The following is a 21,579-nucleotide window of genomic DNA, read 5'->3' as shown; positions in this document are numbered from 1 at the left end:
AGCTTTTGCTACCAAATAAACCTGTTGGACTTTAACCTGGTGTTGTTAAACTTCTTACTGTGTTTACCCCAGTCCAACGCCGGCATCTCCACATCATAATATTCCTAAATCAGCAAAAAGCAGATGATCTGATTATCATATTGCAGTTTGTGTTTGATCAGCCATTAGAACTGAGATCAACCATGGTCATATTGAATGGTGGAGCAGGCTCGAGAGGCTGAATTGCTCCTAGTTCTAGTGTTGCTACATTTCAAAAGTTCTTCCTTCCCAGTAAAGAGCTATGAGACATCGCGTGGTTGTGAAACACATGCAACCCTTTCTTTTCCGGTAGAAATTCTATCAGCAGAACTACAACAGTTGCGCCTCTTTTTGAAAGTACCACCTCCCATATCTCAGCTTCTGACCTGATATTTATTTTGGAGGGAATATGCCCAAAGTCTATTGCTAGCCTTTGCAGTCTGCACAATTGCACCCATTCACAATTGCAGAAGCTCAAGTTGTCCTTGAATGCAGGGTGGCTTTTGATATAGGCAATTCCTTTTTTTTTGTCAGAATGTCCATCTCTGCGCAAAGCAGGTTTCTCTCGTTCCCTGATGGTATTGAATGCTTGTTAATGTTCAGTTCCTCAGTTACCAGTAATTTCCAGGACATAGTATCCAATTTTTCAGATGTGAAGCTGTACAGTGAGTGATGGTGGGATATTCAACTGTTGATTGTATCGCAGAGCCCAGTCGTGATTTGGGAGCAAACAAAAGTCACAATATAACTGGAGCACTCTAATGAATACCCCAGCTTTGGTATGGTGAAATCCTTCAATAAACTCTACCCTTCAGCAACTGTTCATCCTTCTGTGAATCATCCTGGGGCAGACACTCAAAATCACAACTCCAATGGTTTATACTGAGGCCTGGAATTCGGGCCTATTTTCATAGAATCCCTACAGTGCAGAAGGAAGCCATTTGGCCCATCGAGCCTGCACCGACGACAATCCCGCCCAGGCCCTATCCCTGTAACCCCGTGTACTTATCCTGCTAATTTATCCTGACACTAAGGTGCAATTTACCATGGCCAATCAACCTAACCTTCACATCTTTGGACTGTGGGAGGAAACCCACGCAGACACGGGAAGTCCGTGTAAACTCCACACGGACAGTCACCCGAGGCCGGAATTGAACCTGGGTCTCTGGCACTGTGAGGCAGCAGTGCTAACCGCTGTGCCATCAGGGTTAATTCATTGAAGCGTTTTGAACCCGAGAGACATATTCGGAGAACATTTATTCTGTCTGGGCAGAGATTAAGAAATATTTACACCACTGGATGAGTTACTAGTGTATTACTAATTATATTGTGGCACTTTAAAACAAATTAGTTTACTGAGGGCAGAATATATAGGATCATTGGGATAGCTCCAGTTTCTAAGTGACTACATTAAAAGAAAAGCTAATGGGTAATTGTTGGCAAACTGTAATTTGCTATTTTCTCGGGTAAATTCTGCAATGAAATTCTCCGATACACAGCCATGCCATGGGATATCACCTGTGAAGATCATAGAGTCCCTGTAGTGCAGCAGGACCTCATTCAGCTCATTGAGTCTGCACTGACTTTTCGACAGAGCATCTTACCCATATCTACCCCGCTAATCCACCTAACTCGCACGTCTTTGGACTGTGGGAGAAAACTGGAGCATCCGGAGAAAATCCACCCAGACACGGTGAATGTGCAAAGTCACCCGAGGCTGGAATTTAACCTGGGTCCCTGGTGTGAGAGGCAGCAGTGCTAACTACTGTGCCAGCCCACTTTTGAGGAAGTTAACTGAAACGACACTGCCCGATATTTTTCACTCAACCAGCACCATAGAATAGTCACAGCACAGAGGGAGGCCATTCAACCAGTTTCGTCACTAGTGGCTCTCTGCCTGAATGGCCTCCTGCACTGAAGCAGGTTATTAGTCACAAGTAGGCTTACATTAACACTGCAATGAAGTTGCTGTGAAAATCCCCTAGTCGCCACACTCCGGTGTCTGTTTGGGTCCATAGAGGGAGAATTTAGCATGGCCAATGCACCCAACCAGCATGCCTTTCGGACTGTGGGAGGAAACCGGAGCACCCGGAGGAAACCCATGCAGACACGGGGAGAATGTACAGACTCCACACTGACAGTGACCCAGGCCGGGAATCGACCCAGGTCCCTGGCACTGCGAGGCAGCAGTGCTAACCACTGTTCTATGGTATATTGAATCGGATCATAGAAACAAATGGGTGACTTTGTCCATCGTTACTTAGCTGGAAAATTAAAGTAATCAAATGAATAGGAAATAGCTTACTCCCTGTCTTAATATCTGTACTGTATTTTAGTGCTCTAAATTCATAGTGATCATGACACTATCTGCAGCTTTAATCTTCATAAAGATTAGTGTTTATTGGATTTCTAAAGTGTGTCGTTATTCTGACAGGAGATTATAAATGGTGTATGTTCTCCATTAATGTAACAAAATAAAAAGGGTGTTGCTGCATTTCAAATTGTGTGGCTTTTAATGATGACACTTGCTGCCTTTCATAACCTGTTATATAAATTGGCTGCACAAGCCTTGTGAACGTTAGACTGAATAAAGCAGGATGGGTGCCATTATTAACCTTCAGCTGATAAATTAGTGGAGCAATTCTCTTGTAGCTTGTCCTCTGAATACTTGATGTGCGTTGCAAAGCAGTAGCACAGTGCTTAAATTATCACGTGTTGTCTGCTCTGAATTCAGGAATTTAATTAAAATTAGACTATTTTTCAGTTCCTTTCACAAATTGTAGAATTTCCCAAATTTCTTTACAGCCAATGAAGTACTTTTTGAAGTCTAATCACTATTCTAGTTTACAAATTTCCACAAACAGCAATGAAATAACAAACAAATCATCTGTTTTAGTGATGTTGATTGAGGGATGAGTATTGGTCATGATGATGACGAGAATTTCTTTGCCCTTCTTTGAAATGGTGCCTTGCAGCCTTTTACATCCACTCAAAAAGGCAGATGGTGGAAAGTCGCACCTCTTGATGTTGCAACACTTGCTCAGCCCTGCACTGGAATGTTGCCCTTTCACCTTTTAATATCTGTATTTTGAGTTCATGCCAGAAAATCTCCACTCTGGACCACAAAGATTGGGGCAATTTTTATGGAAATTACCCATGCTGCACTAATTGGTCGTTCTGTTAGGCCACTACAAGTGAGAGAGATAACAAACTGGAGAGGAAATGGTTGCACTGATATCGGTGATGTTCTATTGGATTAAATAATTTAGAATGTTTAGTCTGCAGCTGAAATGCCAAAACCAAACTAGAACACTGCACTACAGTACGATCACTGTCTTTTTGAGTACGAGGTATTTCACATTGCGAAGGAATTTAAAACTTAGATAAGAGATGCAAATGGGACTGTAGGGTTCATTTCTTTGGGGGAATGTAATTATTTGGAGGTTTTGTGCTGCTTGTTCTTTTTCACCATAACCTTTGGCTCATTTATGTTGTTGGGCAGCGTGTCAAGCATGCCTGGCTGTTCAGAAAAAAAGGGTATCTGTACAGTTGATTCAAGATCATAACGCCTCAGAGGCAATCTCATTCTCCGGCAGGTTGGTGGCCTGCAACAACCAACACTGCCGCCCAGTTCCCTTCAACTCTTGGCAGGCCTTCTACCTCTGCTGGAGCTTCAAAACTATATCTGCTGAGGTGGTTTTTGGCTCCTGTTGTACATGCCACCTCATTTATGTTGGTGTTGGCAGTTCAAAATGAAAAATGAATGACTGTATGTATGGAAGATAAATAGCAGAATTCAGTGGATACAGTGAAAGGATTTTTAGAAACAACATTTTGACTAGCATGGTCAATCTGAATGAAGCACTGGGGTTGGGGAGCCCAATATCTAGTGAGTACTGACTTAGTTCAGCTTGAGTGTCATTAGAGGCATCATTTGGGCTTTGGTACAAAGCTGTTTCTAATCAGTTTATTGACTCGCTGTCCAGATCTCACGTGAAGACTGGTCACCTGGACACTGTTGGAAAATGACCATGAGTGATGTGGGAAAGTGGGCCCCAGCAGTGGTGGATGGGGAAGGATTAAGGTGAAAAGCATAAGCACTTTTTAAATTCAGTTGTTCAGGTGAGGGATGTTGGGGTTAGGGAGGCTTCAGCCTTCACTGCAGTGTAAACATTTAGCAGTCAAGTATCTATTTGGAGGGGGGGGGGGGGAGGAGGAGGAGAGGGGGTGCATGGGGGGAATTTAAAATGTGAAGAATCTGCATTGCTGCTTATTCCTGTATCACTGTCAGTGCAAATGAGGTGTGCATGCACAATACTCTGCTTCCCAATGGTGCTGAACTTTAATTGTGCTTCATTGTTTTCACAGTAACTTCATCGCAGTGTTAATGTAAGATTCTTGTGACTCTAATAAATAAGCTTTAAAACTGTATTTCTGCTTTTTGAATATAAAAATCACTTTTGCATTTAGTAATTAATTAGGCAAGGGGTACAAATGTGGGATATCCTCGAGAGAGGAGAGAGCTGGTGTTAGGATCCACAGGTTCAAGTTAAATTCACTGATTTACTGCCTTGAATCTCCTGTTCTGATAACATCGCAATATCATGTTTGGTCTTGAAGTTGCAGCACCAGTGTTCCTCCAACCAGACTTGGAATATTGCATCACCTTTCTGCTGTTTCTCACCCCCTACCTATCTACACCCTTCTTAAAAGTTGTTTGTACTTGGGCCATGGTTCAGGTAAAGCCAGAGTTTGCAAAAATAGCAAAAAAAAGACCTAAAGGTTCCATATTCGAATGCACCTAGAATTCATAACACATTGCATGAATTGTTAGCACAACTATAAATATATACGTATGACTTAATAGCGATTACAGAGATGTGACTGCAAGGGGACCAAGGCTGGAACCTGAATATTCAAGTGTACTTGACATTTTGGAAGGACTGGAAGTTAGGAAAAGATAGTGGAGTCACGCTGTTACTTAAGGCTGGCATTACTACAATAGTGGGAGAAAGCTTTGGTTCTGACGATTACGGTGTGAAATCAGTTTGGGTAGAGATACCTAGTAAACATAAGTCAGTTGTGGAAGTAGTTTATAGACTCCCTAATGGTAGCTGCACTGTCGGACAGGGTATATAAGAAGAAATAAATTGGAGCTTGTAAGAAAGGTACAGCAATAATCAGTGATTTTAAACGTCATATAGATTGAACACATCAGATTGTCAATGGTAACCTAGATGATGAGTTGTGTTTTCAGGGTAGCCTTTTTTTAGAACAGCATATTGTAGTGCCAACCAGAGAGTAAGCTGTTCTGGATCTGTTAATAGAACCATAAAATTCCTACAGTGCAGGTCAAGGCCATCCGGCCTGTCAAGTCTGCGCTGACTCTCCAAAAGAGCATCCCATCCATGCCCTCTCCTCTGCCCCCATCCCTGTAACCCAATGAGTGTTGATTGATTTGATTTATTTTTGTCACATGTATTAGTATACAGTGCAAAGTATTGTTTCTTGCGCACTATGCAGACAAAACATACTGTCCATCGGGAAGGAAAGGAGAGAGTGCAGAATGTAGTGTTACAGTCATAGCTAGGTTGTAGAGAAAGATCAACTTAATGCGAGGTAGGTCCATTCAAAAGTCTGATGGCAGCAGGGAAGAAGCTGTTTTTGAGTTAGTTGGTATGTGTCCTCAGACTTTTGCATCTTTTTCTTGATGGAAGAAGGTAGAAGAGAGAATGTCTGGGGGTGCATGAGATCCTTGATTATGTTGGCTGCTTTTCCAAAGCAGCAGGAAGTGTTGATGGTGTCAGTGGATGAGAGGCTGGTTTGAGTGATGGACTGGGCATCGTTCACGACCCTTTGTAGCTACATTCACGACCTTTTGTAGTTTCTTGGATTTGATTTGTGCCGTGACTAATCTTTCGAAGCACTTCATAATGATGATGTCAGAGCCACTGGACGATAGTTATTAAGGCACATTGCCTGGCTTTTCTTTGGTATGGGGATGATGGTCATTGTCTTGAAGCAGATAGAGACCTCAGATTGGTGTAAAGAGAGGTTGAAGATGTTTGCGAATACCCCCGCCAGCTGGCCCATGCAGGATCTGAGTGCTCGTTTGGGTACCCAATCTGGGCCAGTTGCTTTCCGTGGATTGACTTTTGAGAAGGCTGCTCTGCCTTTGGCAATGGTGACCTCGTCCAGGATGGAGGGCGTGCTGTCATTGACCTCTTGCTCAAAATGGGCAGAGAATACGTTGAATCATAGACACCTACAGTGCAGAAGGAGGCCATTCGGCCCATCGAGTGCACCGACCACAATCTCACCCAGCCCCAATCCCCACATTTACCCTGCTAGTCCCCCTGACACTAAGACGCAATTTACCAATGCCAATCAACCCAACCAGCATATCTTTGGACTGTGGGAGGAAACCGGAGCACTCGGCGGGAACCCACGCAGGCATGCAGAGAACGTGCAAACTCCACACAGACAGTGACTCAAGCCGGGCACTGAACCTGGGTTCCTCGCGCTGAGGCAGCAGTGCTAACCACTGTGCCGCTCTTTGTATAAAACCCCGTTGTTATATTGGGCAGGCAACTATGGAACCATTAGCGCAATGCTGGAGATGAGGAGTCCCATCTTTCCCCAGAGCTGGATAGAGCAGACGTTTTGTCTACTAGTCCTTTACGCTGGCCTGGCTGAATGTTCGTACAAGTCACATTCCAGGAGATGGATGTGTTTAGCCTTTGTCCATTGGAATTGCTTAAAATTTTCCAGAACCACCAGTATGTGGCCAGCTGAGGCCATTTCATCAGCCCAGCAATTGTCCATTCAAAAAAAAACAGAATTTAAACATGAGAATCTTTCAGATTATTTAATTTTCATGCCGCCTTGGCATGCTAATACATACCATAAAAGGTTCAGGCGAGGAACTATTTCCATGTCTAGGTCTCTGTTCAACACCACACCAATCCTATGTCTGGGTCATGTGCCACCTTCCATCATTCTGTGGGCAGTACTGTACTCAGTTCCACATTAACCCTGTTTGTGACAGACCCTTGGATCTCTTCCACCCAAAACTCCAGGTCTTCATACCATGGATATGGAGTTACGCTATTTTACTTTGTTTTGTATTGTTATTTATCTCGTGCATTTACCTTGTTGCTGCCTTAATGCTATTCCAACATTATTGTAATCACTGCTTGAGCTCATTGGGGATGAGCATTTACCATGGCTAATTCACTTAACCCACACATCTTTGGACGTTGCGCAATGAGACAGAATTAATTGATGACTTCATAGTAAAACAGCCTATAGCTTGTGGTGATTGTAAACATGATTGAAGTTTGCATTCCGATTGAGGGCAAGAAGAGTCTAAAACCCGAGTTTTTTTTTAAAAAAAGCTTAAATGAGGCAATTATGAGGCTATGAAGTCTGAGCTGGCTAAAGTGAACTGGGACATTAGGTTGAGGGGTAGGTCAGTAGAGATGCAATGACAGAAGTTGATGGTATTTCATAACACTCAGCAAAGATACGTTTCAGTGAGAAAGAAGCACTCCCAAGGGGAGGATGCATCATCCGTGGATAAATAAAGAAACTAAGGATAGTATGAAATTGAAAGAAAAAGTGTATAATTCTGTAAAGATTAGTAATACGACAGAAGATTGGGCAGAATTTTTAAAAACAGCAAAGAATAACAACGAAGGTGAAATTAAGAGTGCGAGAAAGCTACCTAGAAATATAAATAACACTCTGGCTGTACCAACACTAGGTGGACTGGAGTGGTTCAAGAAAGCACCTCACCACTACCTCGAGGGCAATTAGGGTTGGGCAATAAATGCTGGCCTAGCCAGTGACACCTACATCCTGCAAAAGAATAGTTATAGAAACCCATGCTTTTTTTAAATAAGTATTTAAAAAGTAAGTAAAGAGAGTGTTGGTCCTCTCTCTCTCTCTCTTGAGAGAGTCTGGAATTAATAATGGAAAATAAGGAAACGGCTGAATCATTGAACAGATATTTATGTCTGGCTTCACTATGGAAGACACAAATAATATCCTTGGAATGCTTGCAAATCCAAGGGGTGAAAGTTAAAACAATTACAGTCACCAGGGAGGGATACAAAGAAAACTATTAGAACTAAAGACTGATGGGTTCTATTTTTTTATTCATTCGTGGGACATGGGCATCGCTAGCTGGGCTAGCATTTATTGCCCATCTTTAACTGCTCTTGAGGGCAGTTGAGAGCCAATCACATTGCTGTGGCTCTGGAGTCGCATGTAGGCCAGACCGGGTAAGGATGGCAGATTCCCTTCCCTAAAGGATATTAGTGAACCCGATGGGTTTTTCTGACAATGGTTTCGTGGTCATCAGTAGATTTTTAATTCCAGATATTTTTTATTAAATTCAAATTCCACCATATGTTGTGGCAGGATTCGAACCCAGGTCCCCAGAACATTAGCCAAGTTTCTGGATTGATAGTCCAGCGATAATACCACTAGGCCATTGCCTCCCCAGGACCTGATGGTCTGTATCATAGGACCTTAAAAAAACAAATGACTGTGGTGATATTTGGTGCGTTGGTTGTAATCTTGCAAAGTTCCCTAGATTCTGGAAAGATTGGAATATAGTGATGGGGGTAGCACAGTAGCGCAGTGGTTAGCACTGCTGCTTCACAGTGCCAGGGACCAAGGTTCCATTCCCAGCTTGGATCACTGTCTGTGTGGAATTTGCATGTTCTCCCTGTGTCTGCTTGGGTTTCCTCCAGGTGCTCCAGTTTCCTCCCACATTCTGAAAGGTGCTGGTTAGGTACGTTGAGCTGAATTGGCACTGGAGTGTGGCGACTAGGAATTTCAAAGTAACTTCATTACAGTGTTAATGTAAGCCTTACTTGTGACTAATAAATAAACTTGAAAAGGAGACTGAAAGAAGGGAACTACAGGCCAGGTAGCCTACTATTGGTCATAGGGAAAATGCTATGAATTATTATTAAGGGGGTTATAGCAGGGCACTTAGAAAATCAATGTAATCAGGCAGAGTCAATAGGGCTTTGTGAAAGGGAAATCATGTTTGACCAATTTATTCGAGTTCTTTGAGGAAGTAGCAAGTGGATAATGGGAAATCTGTTGTTGTGTATTTGGATTTCCAAAAGCATTTGGTATGGTGACACATTGGAGAATACTACACAAAATAAGAGTCAGATGTACCATATTAGCATAGATAGGGAATTGGTTAGTTAACAGGAAGCAGAGCGTTGGGATAAATGGGTCATTCTCGGGATGGCAATCTGTAACTAGGTGGGAAACAGGATCACAACTGGGGTCTCAACTATTTACAGTATTTATCAAACATTTGATCCTTTCATCCAAGTCTATAAATGGGTAACACCTTACTCTGAGATTATACCACCTGTTTCTAAACTCTCCCACAAGGGGAAACAAGCACTCAGCATCTACCCCGTCAAGCCCCCTGTCGCATTGAGGCCGTCTCTCATTCTTCTAAACTCCAGTGAGTACAGGCCCAACCTACTCAACCTCTCCTCATAAGAAAAGCCCTCCATACTTGGATCAACCTAGTGAACCTCCTCTGGACTGCTGCCGATGCCAGTAGATAAGGGGACCAAAACTGTTCACAATACTCTAGGTGTGGGCTAACTAGTGCCTTGTATAGTTTTAACAGGACTTCCCTATTTTCATACTCCATTCTCTTTGAAACAAAGACCACTGTTCCATTTGCCTTTCCTATTATGCTGAATTTGCATGCTTGCTTTTTGTCGTTTACGCACGAGGACCCCCAATCTCTCTGTGCTGCAGCTTTCTGCAGTCTTTTTCCATTTAAATCATATCTCTTTTTCCAACCAAAGTGGATAACTTCACATTTCCCTACATTATATTCCATCTGTCAAGTTTTTGCCCACTCACTTAACCTGTCTGTATCCCTTTGTAGACCATATGTCATCCTCACCACTTGCTTTCCCAACTATCTTTGTTTCATCCGCAAACTTTCTGGAAAAAACCTCCCTGTAGTCTTTCTGCATACCATTCTAATTGTTTTTGATTTAAAATGTTTTTTTCCCCTGTTGTGGATTGTACTGCCACTGCTGTTTCTGGTTAGATATTTCAAGCCCTAAAGAATTTTTTTTCCCCAGCAAATTCCACCTCATTTTTGTTGGGGGTCAAGGGTTTGGTTTAAAATGTATTTCATTCGTTACCAATCCAGTAAAATTAACTTTACCTTATCAAAAAAACCTCATAATTTTGCGAATCTTGTTCCTTTCTGTTCTAATGAGCAGAATCTGTGTTTTAGGTTATCCTTAAATTTGTCGTTGCTGTATTGTGAATTTCCTTTGCAAATCCCCATTGTGTAAATAAAAACAAGAAATAGGTTAGAGTGGCTTCACCTGATGCCCTATTCGGTCGGGCAGGTTGGGGACAGTGACAGGAGTTGACTTATCTTCCCACCTTCCTGCTGTGGAGATTTAGTTTTAACAAGTGTAATGTAACAAATTGACATGCTGGTTGATAAGTAGCTTGTATTCCAGAGGTGGTAGTAAAAGCCACAACCATCGACTTGTACCCTGATGGTGTTTCATTCAAGCACGAGTTAGTGCAGAGCAATTTCGGTGTGTGTTGAGGCAAATCGACTGACTTGTCTGTCCTTGACTTTTAACTAGCTTTGCATTAACAAGTTTTGTGGGAGAACTTTTTAAAAGTCTTTTTGAAAAGGAATGAGTACTATTTGAAGTAAGACTAAGCAAGAATCAAAAGCTAAATTGTCTTATTGAGCAAATTGTGCATTTCACAGCCAGTGTCAAGTTGTTGTGTTTTTAAATAATTACTTTGGTGAGCCTAAATCATCCACTAAATAAATGTCCCAAAATGCAGCTCATGGAAAAAGAATCCACCTGGGTGGAGGAGGTTTTGATGGAAGTTTACAATGAAGGAAACAATATGACCAGAATATCAAGGTGCTAACTGTCTGAATGAGCTAACCACTTAGCCCTATAGTGTGGGCTGGAATGCAGGTAGCTAAGTTTTGATGACTCAGTCTTTATATCGCGTTTGGGAGGCTAGAAAAGAGAAGCTGCTTCTGGAAGTGGCTGAAAAAATTCGAGTTGGTGGGATATCGACACTGAAATCACACAGCATTGGATTTTCTCTGGATAAGTGGTTGAAAGGGGCCGGGGATTAAGAATTTTGATTAGGTTTTTTGTCAAGAGCTTTAGGGGTGGTTTTGGTCATGTCAGTGTTGAAAGTTCTAGTTCCTGTGGTCACAGAATTATTGTTTTTGACGGCAGTGGTGGGGAAAGGTAGACCTTGGTTTCAATGTGTACCTAGAAGCTGGCCCAACCTCCCTGGATAACATTGCCATGGGGCAGCGTAGAGAAAAAGTGGATCAAGGATGGAGCATTTTTGAGGGAACTGGCTATGATGCAATGGATGCAAGTGCAACCAAGCAAAGCCAGTAACAAAGAGGTGGAAAAGGAAGGAAAATGGAGAATTCAAACGTACTGAAGTGGCCAAGGGAGGTGAAGAATAGTAAAACCCCACAGTCGCAATCCGAAAGACTGAAGGCTACTTTGATCAGTGCTGCCCCAGTGCAGTGAGCCGGTGGCACCAGGCTGGAAATCAGAAGGAACCTTTGGAGAGGCAAATGCGCAACTCAGTCGCGATGATGCATTCCAAGAATTTCCTGAGAAAAGGGAATTAAGTGTTGAAACTGTAGGCAAAGTGGAGCAGTTACAGTGACGAGGTGATAGCCTGAGAGATGGGGAAAGAGTATCATTGACAGCGTCACCAGCAAAATATAGTTGCATAGACAGAGATTGCAAGGGCAATAGAGTACAGAAAGTGGGATATCGTGGAGGGACATGGAATGTTCTTTTTGCAAAAAAATTTGCCAGCTGTCATCTCCTACCTGAATGATGCAAAAATAGTTTGTCATGGAAACTAAATTAATATTCAACAAATCTCCCACTGAATAGTCCAGTGAAATTGTTGCCTTCATAAAATTATTTTTTTAGTATCTTGTGTTGATCAGTATTTGGGAGAAAATTATATGCCCCAAGTGTGGGAAGTCATTTTTAAAATATTGCCCCTTGAAGAAAACTTCAATTAGCTGGTTAATAAATGTCACTCCTGGAAGTTATTTTCCCATACAGCCTTTCAAATTTAGCTTGCGTTATTTGACAAACACTAATCCTTTATTTAGAAGAAATGTTTCATCTTTTGGGGAAGGAAGTTGTGAAAATTGGTTTTGTTGTTCTGTAAAAGAGCCTTTGGTAATGTGTATTTCCTCTGCATTTTCTTTTTAAAGGACCGTCTTTCCAGGAAAAACTATTCCTTGGGTACGGAGAATAACTATTATGAAAGAACTCCCCCATCATCTTGTGAAGGGGCTGAAGCAATTGCTCAGCGACCAGGTAATCTTCGATCTATTTTAAATGACTGCATCACTATTCTTGCCAATCAATTTCTTGCACTCGGAACTGCCCAGTATTTTCATTAACCACCTTCCAAAGGATTTGGATATTTTTCCTGGGTATGATTAAACATTTGCAGGTAAACAGGAGGATATTGTAGTAATAATGATCGGCATTTCTGTCAACCTGTACCATTATCTGATGAACCCAGAATGGTTTTTTAAAACAAATTTCAGATCCTGATGCTCAACTTGGAAAACGTTGTCATGCGCAGGTTAAATGTACAAGCCTCCAACAGGGAAAATAATTAAAGTTAGTGATTGAATTGATTTGGGTGTTTTATCAATGTCTAAAGGTCCATAACCACTGCTGTGCACCAATGGCTAAGGCAAATAGGGTTCCAGTGTATAGCCACAACACAATTTATTCCTTATAAAAAAACACAAAGCATTTTGTCCTTGTACACCACCTTGATTCAGCCTCAGAATACTGTATACGGTTTTAGTCACCTCATATTGGGTGTTGATATTTTAAAAATGATGTAGAGGATGGCCACAAGATTAATTCCCTGTTTTAAATAACTATTATGCAAATAAGCCCAAGAAAATAGATCTCTCTACTTGAGAGCGGTACAGAGTTGGGGGTAATTTGACTGAGGTTTGATAATGTAGGCATTGGATTCAGTTTATGTAGACTGATATTTGAACTGGATAGGTTAGGGAAGGACCTGGGTTCACACTCATAACTGATATGGAACAGGCCTGGTTGCATGTGAGATTATTCTTTTCCAATAAAAGTGGACCTTTGAAATAGCCAGCCTGCTCGTGCAAACATTTGATTCAATGTGTCTTTTTAAGCAAGAGCTGAACCAATTCCTTGCTGAGGTGGTGATAACCTCATGGAAGGGGTAGTTATCCTGCTAACATCAGTTAGGATCAGTGATATCTCCTGGATCAATTTTGGTTCCCTACGGTGTTCGAAGGAATTGTCCATGTTTTCTTTGCCCTAGCTACTCAGTGCATTTGTGTGTACACACTTTTTTAAAAAAAACTCAACCAGGTCAAAGTGGTTGGAAAGTGTCTGTATTATAGTGTATAAAATATCATAACCGTGTGGGGCAAGGTTTAGTGTCTGACAGGTATGCTGACTGTTGGTAGAGCTAGTCTACGATGCACACTCGCTCACCTGCTTCCTACATCACCGGAAGAGCTCAGGAGCAGATTGAAGTTCAAAATATTGAGTTGTTTGGGTTGACGGTGAGCTGTGTAAATGATGAGCTCTTGACAAGCAATGTAGTAATATTGTTAGATATTTTGCACGAAAGTACTCGCATTAGCTTATCCTTTTCACTTTTGCCAGAATTGAAGTTCAAATTCTAAATTGTGATCTGCATTTCTTATTGATAATTTACATTGTTATTAATAAATAAGGAAGAATTGTCCTTGACTACTTATTGCCTCATTAGATGATCATTTACGATGTGAGAGGCAGTCTCAATAGGCGATAACTACTCTGGCGTCATGACACTTAACAATAGATAACTGCAGATCATGTAATGCTCTAGTGAACAAAGCTGTCAGTAGGGTACTGGAATCTTTGAGGCCAATTGAAGAGAATACTCTGGTTTCATTAAATATTAATGTTGACTGTTACGTACACCAAGAAACCATGTTGCACTGCTTTGAGAAAATGATGCAACTCAGTCAAAAGACCGAGCTGATGGATTATGTGAGTGAAATTGAAAGAATCACCTCTAGTTGCTTAACACTTCATGGAGTCTTTGCATGGCGTCAGAAGAGATGGGCGATGAATGAATACTTTTCTTCAGTGTTCACCAAGGAGAGGGGCCACGTTTTTGAGGAAGAGAGTGTGATACAGACTGATAGGCTGGAGGAGGTAGATGTTCTGACGAAGATGTCTTGGCAATTTTGAAAAACCTGAGGGTCGATAAGTCCTCTGGACCAGATGGGATATATCCTAGGATTCTTTGGGAGGCAAGGGATGAGATTGCAGAGCCTTTGGCTTTGATCTTTGGGTCCTCGCTGTCCACGGGATAGTGCCAGAGGACTGGAGAGTGGCGAATGTTGTTCCTCCGTTCAAGAAAGGAAATAGGAATGACCCTGGTAATTATAGGCCGGTTAGTCTTACTTCGGTGGTTGGCAAGTTAATGGAAAAGGTCCTGAGGGATAGGATTTATGATCATTTGGAAAGATGCAGTTTAATCCGGGATAGTCAACATGGATTTGTGAAGGGTAAGTCTTGCCTCACAAATTTGATTGAATTTTTTGAGGAGGTAACTAAGTGTGTAGATGAAGGTAGAGCAGTTGATGTCGTATACATGGATTTTAGTAAGGCGTTTGATAAGGTTCCCATGGTCGGCTCATGAAGAAAGTAAGGAGGTGTGGGATAGAGGGAAATTTGGCCAATTGGATAAGTAACTGGCTATCTCAGAAGACAGAGGGTGGTGGTGGATGGAAAATTTTCAGACTGGAGACCAGTTGCCAGCGGTGTACCACAGGGATCAGTGCTGGGTCCTCTGCTATTTGTGATTTTTATCAATGACTTGGAGGAGGGGGCTGAAGGGTGGTCAGTAAATTTGCTGATGACACCAAGATTGGTGGAGTAGTGGATGAGGTGGAGGGCTGTTGTAGGCTGCAAAGAGACATAGATAGGATGCAGAGCTGGGCCGAAAAATGGCAAATGGAGTTTAACCCTGATAAGTGTGAGGTGATTCATTTTGGTAGGACAAATTTGAATGCGGATTACAGGGTCAACGGCAGGCTTCTGAGGAATGTGAAGGAACAGAGAGATCTTGGGGTTCATATCCACAGATCTCTGAAGGTTGCCACTCAAGTGGATAGAGCCGTGAAGAAGGCCTATAGTGTGTTAGCGTTTATTAACGAGGTTTGAGTTTGAGCCGTGGGGTTATGCTGCAACTGTACAGGACCTTGGTGAGGCCGCATTTGGAGTATTGTGTGCAGTTCTGGTCACCCCACTATAAGAAGGATGTGGAAGCATTGGAGAGAGTGCAGAGGAGATTTACCAGGATGCTGCCTGGTTTGGAGGGTAGGTCTTATGAGGAAAGTTTGAGGGAGCTAGGGCTTTTCTCTTTCGAGCGGCGGAGGTTGAGAGGCGACTTAATAGAGGTTTATAAGATGATGAGGGGGATAGATAGAGTGGACGTTCAGAGACTATTTCCTCGGGTGGATGTAGCTGTTACTAGGGGGCATAACTATAAGGTTTGTGGTGGAAGATATAGGAGGGATGTACGAGGTAGGTTCTTTACTCAGAGAGTGGTTGGGGTGTGGAATGGACTGCCTGCTGTGATAGTGGAGTCGGACACTTTAGGAACTTTCAAGCAGTTATTGGATAGGCACATTGAGCACACCAGAATGATAGGGAGTGGGATAGCTTGATCTTGGTTTCAGGCAAAGCTCAGCACAACATTGAGGGCTGAAGGGCCTGTTCTGTGCTGTACTGTTCTTCTTCCTATTTCACATTTACACCTTGTAACAAGTTCCCTCTTGTTTAAATGCACTGATGATTACACATTTGAACCATCACTTTCTTTTTTGGGCAGTGAGTGCAATTTAGGTGTGAGTCAACTCTCGTTCCTGACCAGAATGTTGGCAGTATCATTGCAATGACGTAGCAATGACTCTCAGACAGATATAGTGCAGAGCCCAGAGAGAAATGGTAGAGCGTTTTTTTAAGGTTTTAGTTCAATTTGGTGGCTTTCTCTTTGGTCTAGAGTACCATCTTGACTTTGATTTGTGTTTTGGGACTATGTCACAGTCGAGTTGTTCTCTGATGTAGTAATAGGGAATTGAAACTAAAACTAAATATTTCAGTTGGAGACAAAATTCTCCAATGTTCAGGTAGACATCAGTTTCCTTTTTATGGTTCAATTAACACTTCAAGTTCAATATTGGTGCAAACTCACTTCCATTTTTGATACGTGCCGGGCTCCAATTGAAACGTGCAGTCAGGGCCCAGTCCAGTCGTGTGAGACTCTCTGGCAGGAGTTGGTGGGTGTGGGAGGGGCTGGTGTCAGTGGTGCTACTGTCATGCCACTTCAATTTGACACTGCTTAGAATGTAAATCCAGAATGGGCTCACATATGGTTTATAAACCATTTGCTGGGCCCATTGATTCACAACCCATAACTGAAATATGAACGTCCCACTTGAAACTTTTTACAAGCTGACTGCGCTTTCATTTCATTGTGTCCGACCTAGTGGCCAAAAGTTATTTCCAACTGATCATTGACTCTTTATTTTGCAACTTAGGATTTCTTTGGTTTTTCTTTTCAGGTGTGCAGATTGAAAACATTACCTTTAAAACTGTGTCAAAAAAGAGATCTGACAACCACTGGGAATGCACATTTGATGTAAGTTATAGGTGATCTTTGATTTTTTTTCTATATTAGAAAAAGAACAATGCAACCGATGCTGGAAATCTTAAATAAAAGCAAACAATGTTGTTAAGACTCCGGTTCGTTGTTGTAAATGGTGACAGTAGTGAAGTTAATGTTTCTGTTGTGGAACCTTCACTTTCTACCTGATGTTGATTTTATTTTACAAAGAACAGCACAGCACAGGGACAGGCCCTTCGGCCCTCCAAGCCTGTGCCGATCATGATGCCTGCCTAAACTAAAACCGATTGCACTTACGGAGTCTGTATCCTTCCATTCCCATCCTACTCGCACATTCTGAATGCCACTATCATACCTGCGCTCTCCACCTCCCCGGGCAGCGTGTTCCAGACATTCACCACCCTCTGTGTAAAAAAAAAACCTTGTCTCACACATCTCCTCTAAACTTTCCCCACGCACCTTAAACCTATCTCCCCTGGTACTTGACTTTTCTACCCTAAGAAAGAGCATCTGACTATCCACTCTGTCCATGCCACTGAGAATTTTGTAAACCTCTATCAGGTCACCCCTCAACCTCCGTCGTTCCAGTGAGAACAAACCGAGTTTATCCAACCTCTCCTCATAGCTAATACCCTCCAGACCAGGCAACATCCTGGTAAACCTCTTCTGTACCCTCTCCAAAGCATCCACATCCTTCTGGTAGTGTGGCAACCAGAATTGTACACAATATTCCGAATGAGGCCTAACTAAGGTTCTGTACAGCTGCAGCATGACCTGCTGATTTTTATACTCAATGCCCCGACCGATGAAGGCAAGCATGCCATATGCCTCCTTGACTGTCTTATCCACCTGCGTTGCCACTTTGATCGGTGGGCCTGTACACCCAGATCTCTCTGTCAATGCTCCTAAGAGTTCTACCATTTACTATATAATTCCTATATGCATTGAACCTTCCAAAATGCATTATCTCACACTTGTCCAGATTAAACTCCATCTGACATTTCTCTGCCCAAGTCTCCAACTGGACTGATTTTGTTTTAGTTGAATGGAAATAGCCACCTATTCAAGATTGTGGATGGATAAGGATTTATATTTGACGTCTACATTCAAAGCTGCATTGAATAATGACTTATTAATATTATCTTTAATGTGATATAAGATGGTTGCATGTAGCCTTGCTCATTGTGGTAGTGCAGAAACCCTTATCCTTGTTACCAGGGGAAAAATTCCCAACAATCAAGGCTTTCAAAAAATGACATTGATGGCTCTAGTGAATGTTTGGTTTTTGTATACCTGCACATCACTCCCTGCAATGGAGGAATAAATCAAAGATAAAATGTTATCAAATGACCTGTCAGTTCTGAAAAAGGGAATGTATCTCTAATATGGCCATGTTATTTGGAGCTGGATACAGCATTGATGGTTTTGTCATGTTTTTGTAGCAAAGGGATTTGAATGAAACCAAACCAGGCAAAGGGGAGTTTGTTGCCTAAAGATATTTGAATTGAAGCCGCAATTAATCAGAATTTTTAGCTCTGGAAGTTTTTAAAGAAGCTGTATTCAAGTTTCTTAAAGACGTGTACTTCGAGTGGGTATCTGGGCCCACTGGACATTTTGTATTTTAATAAATTGTCCTTCAAAGGTCACAGTCCTAGATTAAGTGACAAAAGGTTGTTGAGTATTTGAGATTGACAAGAACGAGTGAATGTATTTAATCATCATGTTATAATTTGCAAGTAGCTGAACTAAATAAAGTGATAGTTATGGATAATGAGGACACAGAGTTTATTCACCCAAGCCCCAGAGACTTAAACCTATAGTCTAGACTGACACTTCAATGCAGTATTGAGAGAATATTGACACTTTCATAGGGGTGTCCTTTGAAAAGATGTCATAGATCACATCATGAAGAATAGAGAAGTTCCCCCCAATCTTTTATCCTTCGATCAATATCACTAATAGAATATATAATCATTATATCACAGCTGTTTCTGAAACTTTGCTGGGTTTAAATTGACTATTATGATTCCCTTTATTATAGAGATGACCTTACTTGAAAAGTATTATATTGCTGTAAAGCTTTTTAAGATCTCCTAATACTGAGAAAGATGCTATACAAAATATATATAATATATATGTGTATAAATGCAGGTTCTTTAATATTCCATTTTAGCATCTTGTTGTTTAAGATTGCAAGGCTTTTGCCTTCTAATTGTACTGTAAATCAATTCTGTGTTCACTTTGAATAGAAAGGAAGAATTTCCTAGTTTCAATTCTACATTTGCTGTTTATCTGCCTGAATCTGTGTTTCCATATCCCACATCCTCAAAAAAATAGCCTGGATTTACAGATTTTTAATATTCTCCTTTCAACTTGGCCACTAAAGATCAGACCTGTCGCTTTTCTTTACACTGCGGGCAGTACTTAAATGTTCCCCTTATGTTTCAGCGTCCAGAACTGGGTGTGATCCTACAGATGTAGTCTACCCAGAGTGGTCGTCATTTCTGACCTGTATACTATTGTTTTGACCGTGTAGTTTAATATTCTACCTGATTTTTTGTTGCAGCATTGCATTGGTTGTACATGTGATGTATCGCACCCACTATGATTATTTCGACGCTTATTTGTTGAGTACATGTATTGCTTATCTTTCCTGCCTGTGTGCAGCACTTTTCATGTGTTTGTCTTAAATCCGTCTGCCAGTTTACTGGCCACATTATATCAAAATCGTTGTAATTTCAGGGATGCCTTCTCTGGTTCCGCTGCCTCTTCTAGCTTGACACTGTTTACAAATTTGACCACTTAGCGTTTGAGTTTCTGAAGCTGGGTAATTTTATATTTTATACAATTATACAATTCGAAATGTCTTCACACTCAGCTCTGGGGCACCCTGTTCAGTGCTCCTGTTTTCACCCGATGCTGACCCGGTAGCACAGTGGTTAGCACTGCTGCTTCACAGCTCCAGGGACCTGGGTTCGATTCCCGGCTTGGGTCACTGTCTGTGTGGAGTTTGCACATTCACCTCGTGTCTGCGTGGGTTTCCTCCGGGTGCTCCGGTTTCCTCCCACAGTCCAAAGATGTGCGGGTTAGGTTGATTGGCCATGCTAAAATTGCCCCTTAGTGTCCTGGGTTGCGTAAGATTAGAGGGATTAGTGGGTAAAAAATGTAGGGATATGGGGGTAGGGCCTGGGTGGGATTGTGGTTGGTGCAGACTCGATGGGCCGAATGGCCTCTTTCTGTACTGTAGGGTTTCTATGATTTCTATGATTAATGAGGCGTAATTCTGTAACCAGAACTGGCATGTATTGACGCCAGCTGCAGGAGCCCACAAGACGAGAGTTGTTGTTGTAAAAGGACAAACAGAATTTTGGTTTCACATGTGGAAAAATGGACACAAAAGCAAGGGAGGGTAATGTTGAACTTGTAAGAGTGCTGTTTCCAAGATTGATAGTTATGAACAGAGCCTTGGGACCTTTCCCTGTGTAGCTGTAAAGATTTAAAAATCGACCTGTTGGATATCTTTTGAGATTAATTATATTCAGTTGAATAGTGATAGGTTGTCAGCAAGGCAGTAACAAGAGGATAAGTCATTCACAGAATAATTAAGTGGGCTTAAGTAACCAATCCTTTTTTGGTTGCTTGAATGTGAAAGTCTTCATCAAAATCTGTTATTGAAGTTGTGATTTTTTAAGGAAATTATTTAGCTGCTTTAAGAGGGATATTTAAGGATATAGTGATCAAGAGAATGCGAGATTAGATTTTGGGGAAAAAAGATATTGGTGTACACTCATTGGTCGGATGACTTATTTCTCTGCTGTTAACATTGATTTTTTTTTTACATTGCATTTGTATCATCATTCACAACACTTGTAAAATTGTCTTTGAAGGTCTTGCAGACAGATCTCACACGGAGTACTGTAAGGAAAACACACCAGGAGCTGCAGGAATTTTTATCCAAAGTAAGTTTTTACACACTAAAGTTTCAAATTTGCCACGAGATAGGGTTAAGAAGAAATAAGGTACATAGACACCTGCCCATTGTTCATATGGTGTTAGTGTTCCAAACCAATTTTAATATGAATAAATAGGAAATATTAATACATAGTAATACATTTCTGTCCCACTAGACATCTGAATTCCCCCTCTTTTAAGGATCCTAGTTTATTTATTGTTTTGTTGACGTGTTTGTGCTCACCGTTCTGTTCAGAACTCTCTACAGTTAGTGAAGGCAGCAATCCTAGTTCTGAAGAAGAGTTACATTGGACTTGAAACGTTTTTCCAGCAACTTTTGTTTTTTATTACTCTATCTAGTGTCTCGAAGAGACAATTTCTTAACTAAGCATTTTGTTTGCAAGAAACCTGTGCTCTTGTTGAAGCCAAAGTAGAACCGAATAGTCGTTGATGTTTGGGAAGAGGCTTAAGCCATTCGGCTGTTTGCCATGTTTAAGAGTATTGAGTCCTTCCTTTTTTGGGAGTGGAAGGAGTGGGATCAAGGCCAGATCTTAACTCTGTTCATTCTAATGACAGGTGAGATGCAACAGCTCAGTGATTTTACAGGAATTAGCTCACTGAACAGCCCAGCTTAAGATTAATATTCCTTTCCTATCACCCTGAATTCCTATTTAAAGTAAGTTTTGTTATATACAAATAAAATCTTTCAAATTTCAGTACCATTTGATGGTTTTAGTGTAGTATTTTAAAAATTGCTTGCATTGTGCAAAATGTTGGCAAGTATCATCAGTTGAGGTCTGCTTTTTATGTTCAGATCCAAAA

At 41.5% G+C, this 21,579-nt stretch overlaps 1 protein-coding gene across 5 annotated transcripts in view; it reads left to right on the top strand.

The window, feature by feature from the left end:
• Nucleotides 1-21,579, top strand: part of LOC144480393 (zinc finger CCHC domain-containing protein 2-like) — a 60,784-nt gene that overhangs the window by 6,780 nt on the left and 32,425 nt on the right. For 3 of the 5 annotated variants that reach the window (XM_078199819.1, XM_078199804.1, XM_078199798.1), the window contains exons 2-4: nt 12,326-12,431; nt 16,745-16,821; nt 20,694-20,765. In XM_078199819.1, coding sequence (XP_078055945.1) covers nt 12,326-12,431; nt 16,745-16,821; nt 20,694-20,765 — 255 coding nt within the window. The remainder of the gene's footprint in view (nt 1-12,325; nt 12,432-16,744; nt 16,822-20,693; nt 20,766-21,579) is intronic. The other 2 variants (XM_078199811.1, XM_078199826.1) reach the window with 1 other exon arrangement.

Source organism: Mustelus asterias, chromosome 2, assembly GCF_964213995.1.
Source record: "Mustelus asterias chromosome 2, sMusAst1.hap1.1, whole genome shotgun sequence".
Taxonomy (NCBI): Eukaryota; Metazoa; Chordata; class Chondrichthyes; order Carcharhiniformes; family Triakidae; genus Mustelus; species Mustelus asterias.
Note: the sequence above shows the minus strand (reverse complement) of the source record. Positions and strands in the feature narration are given on the sequence as shown.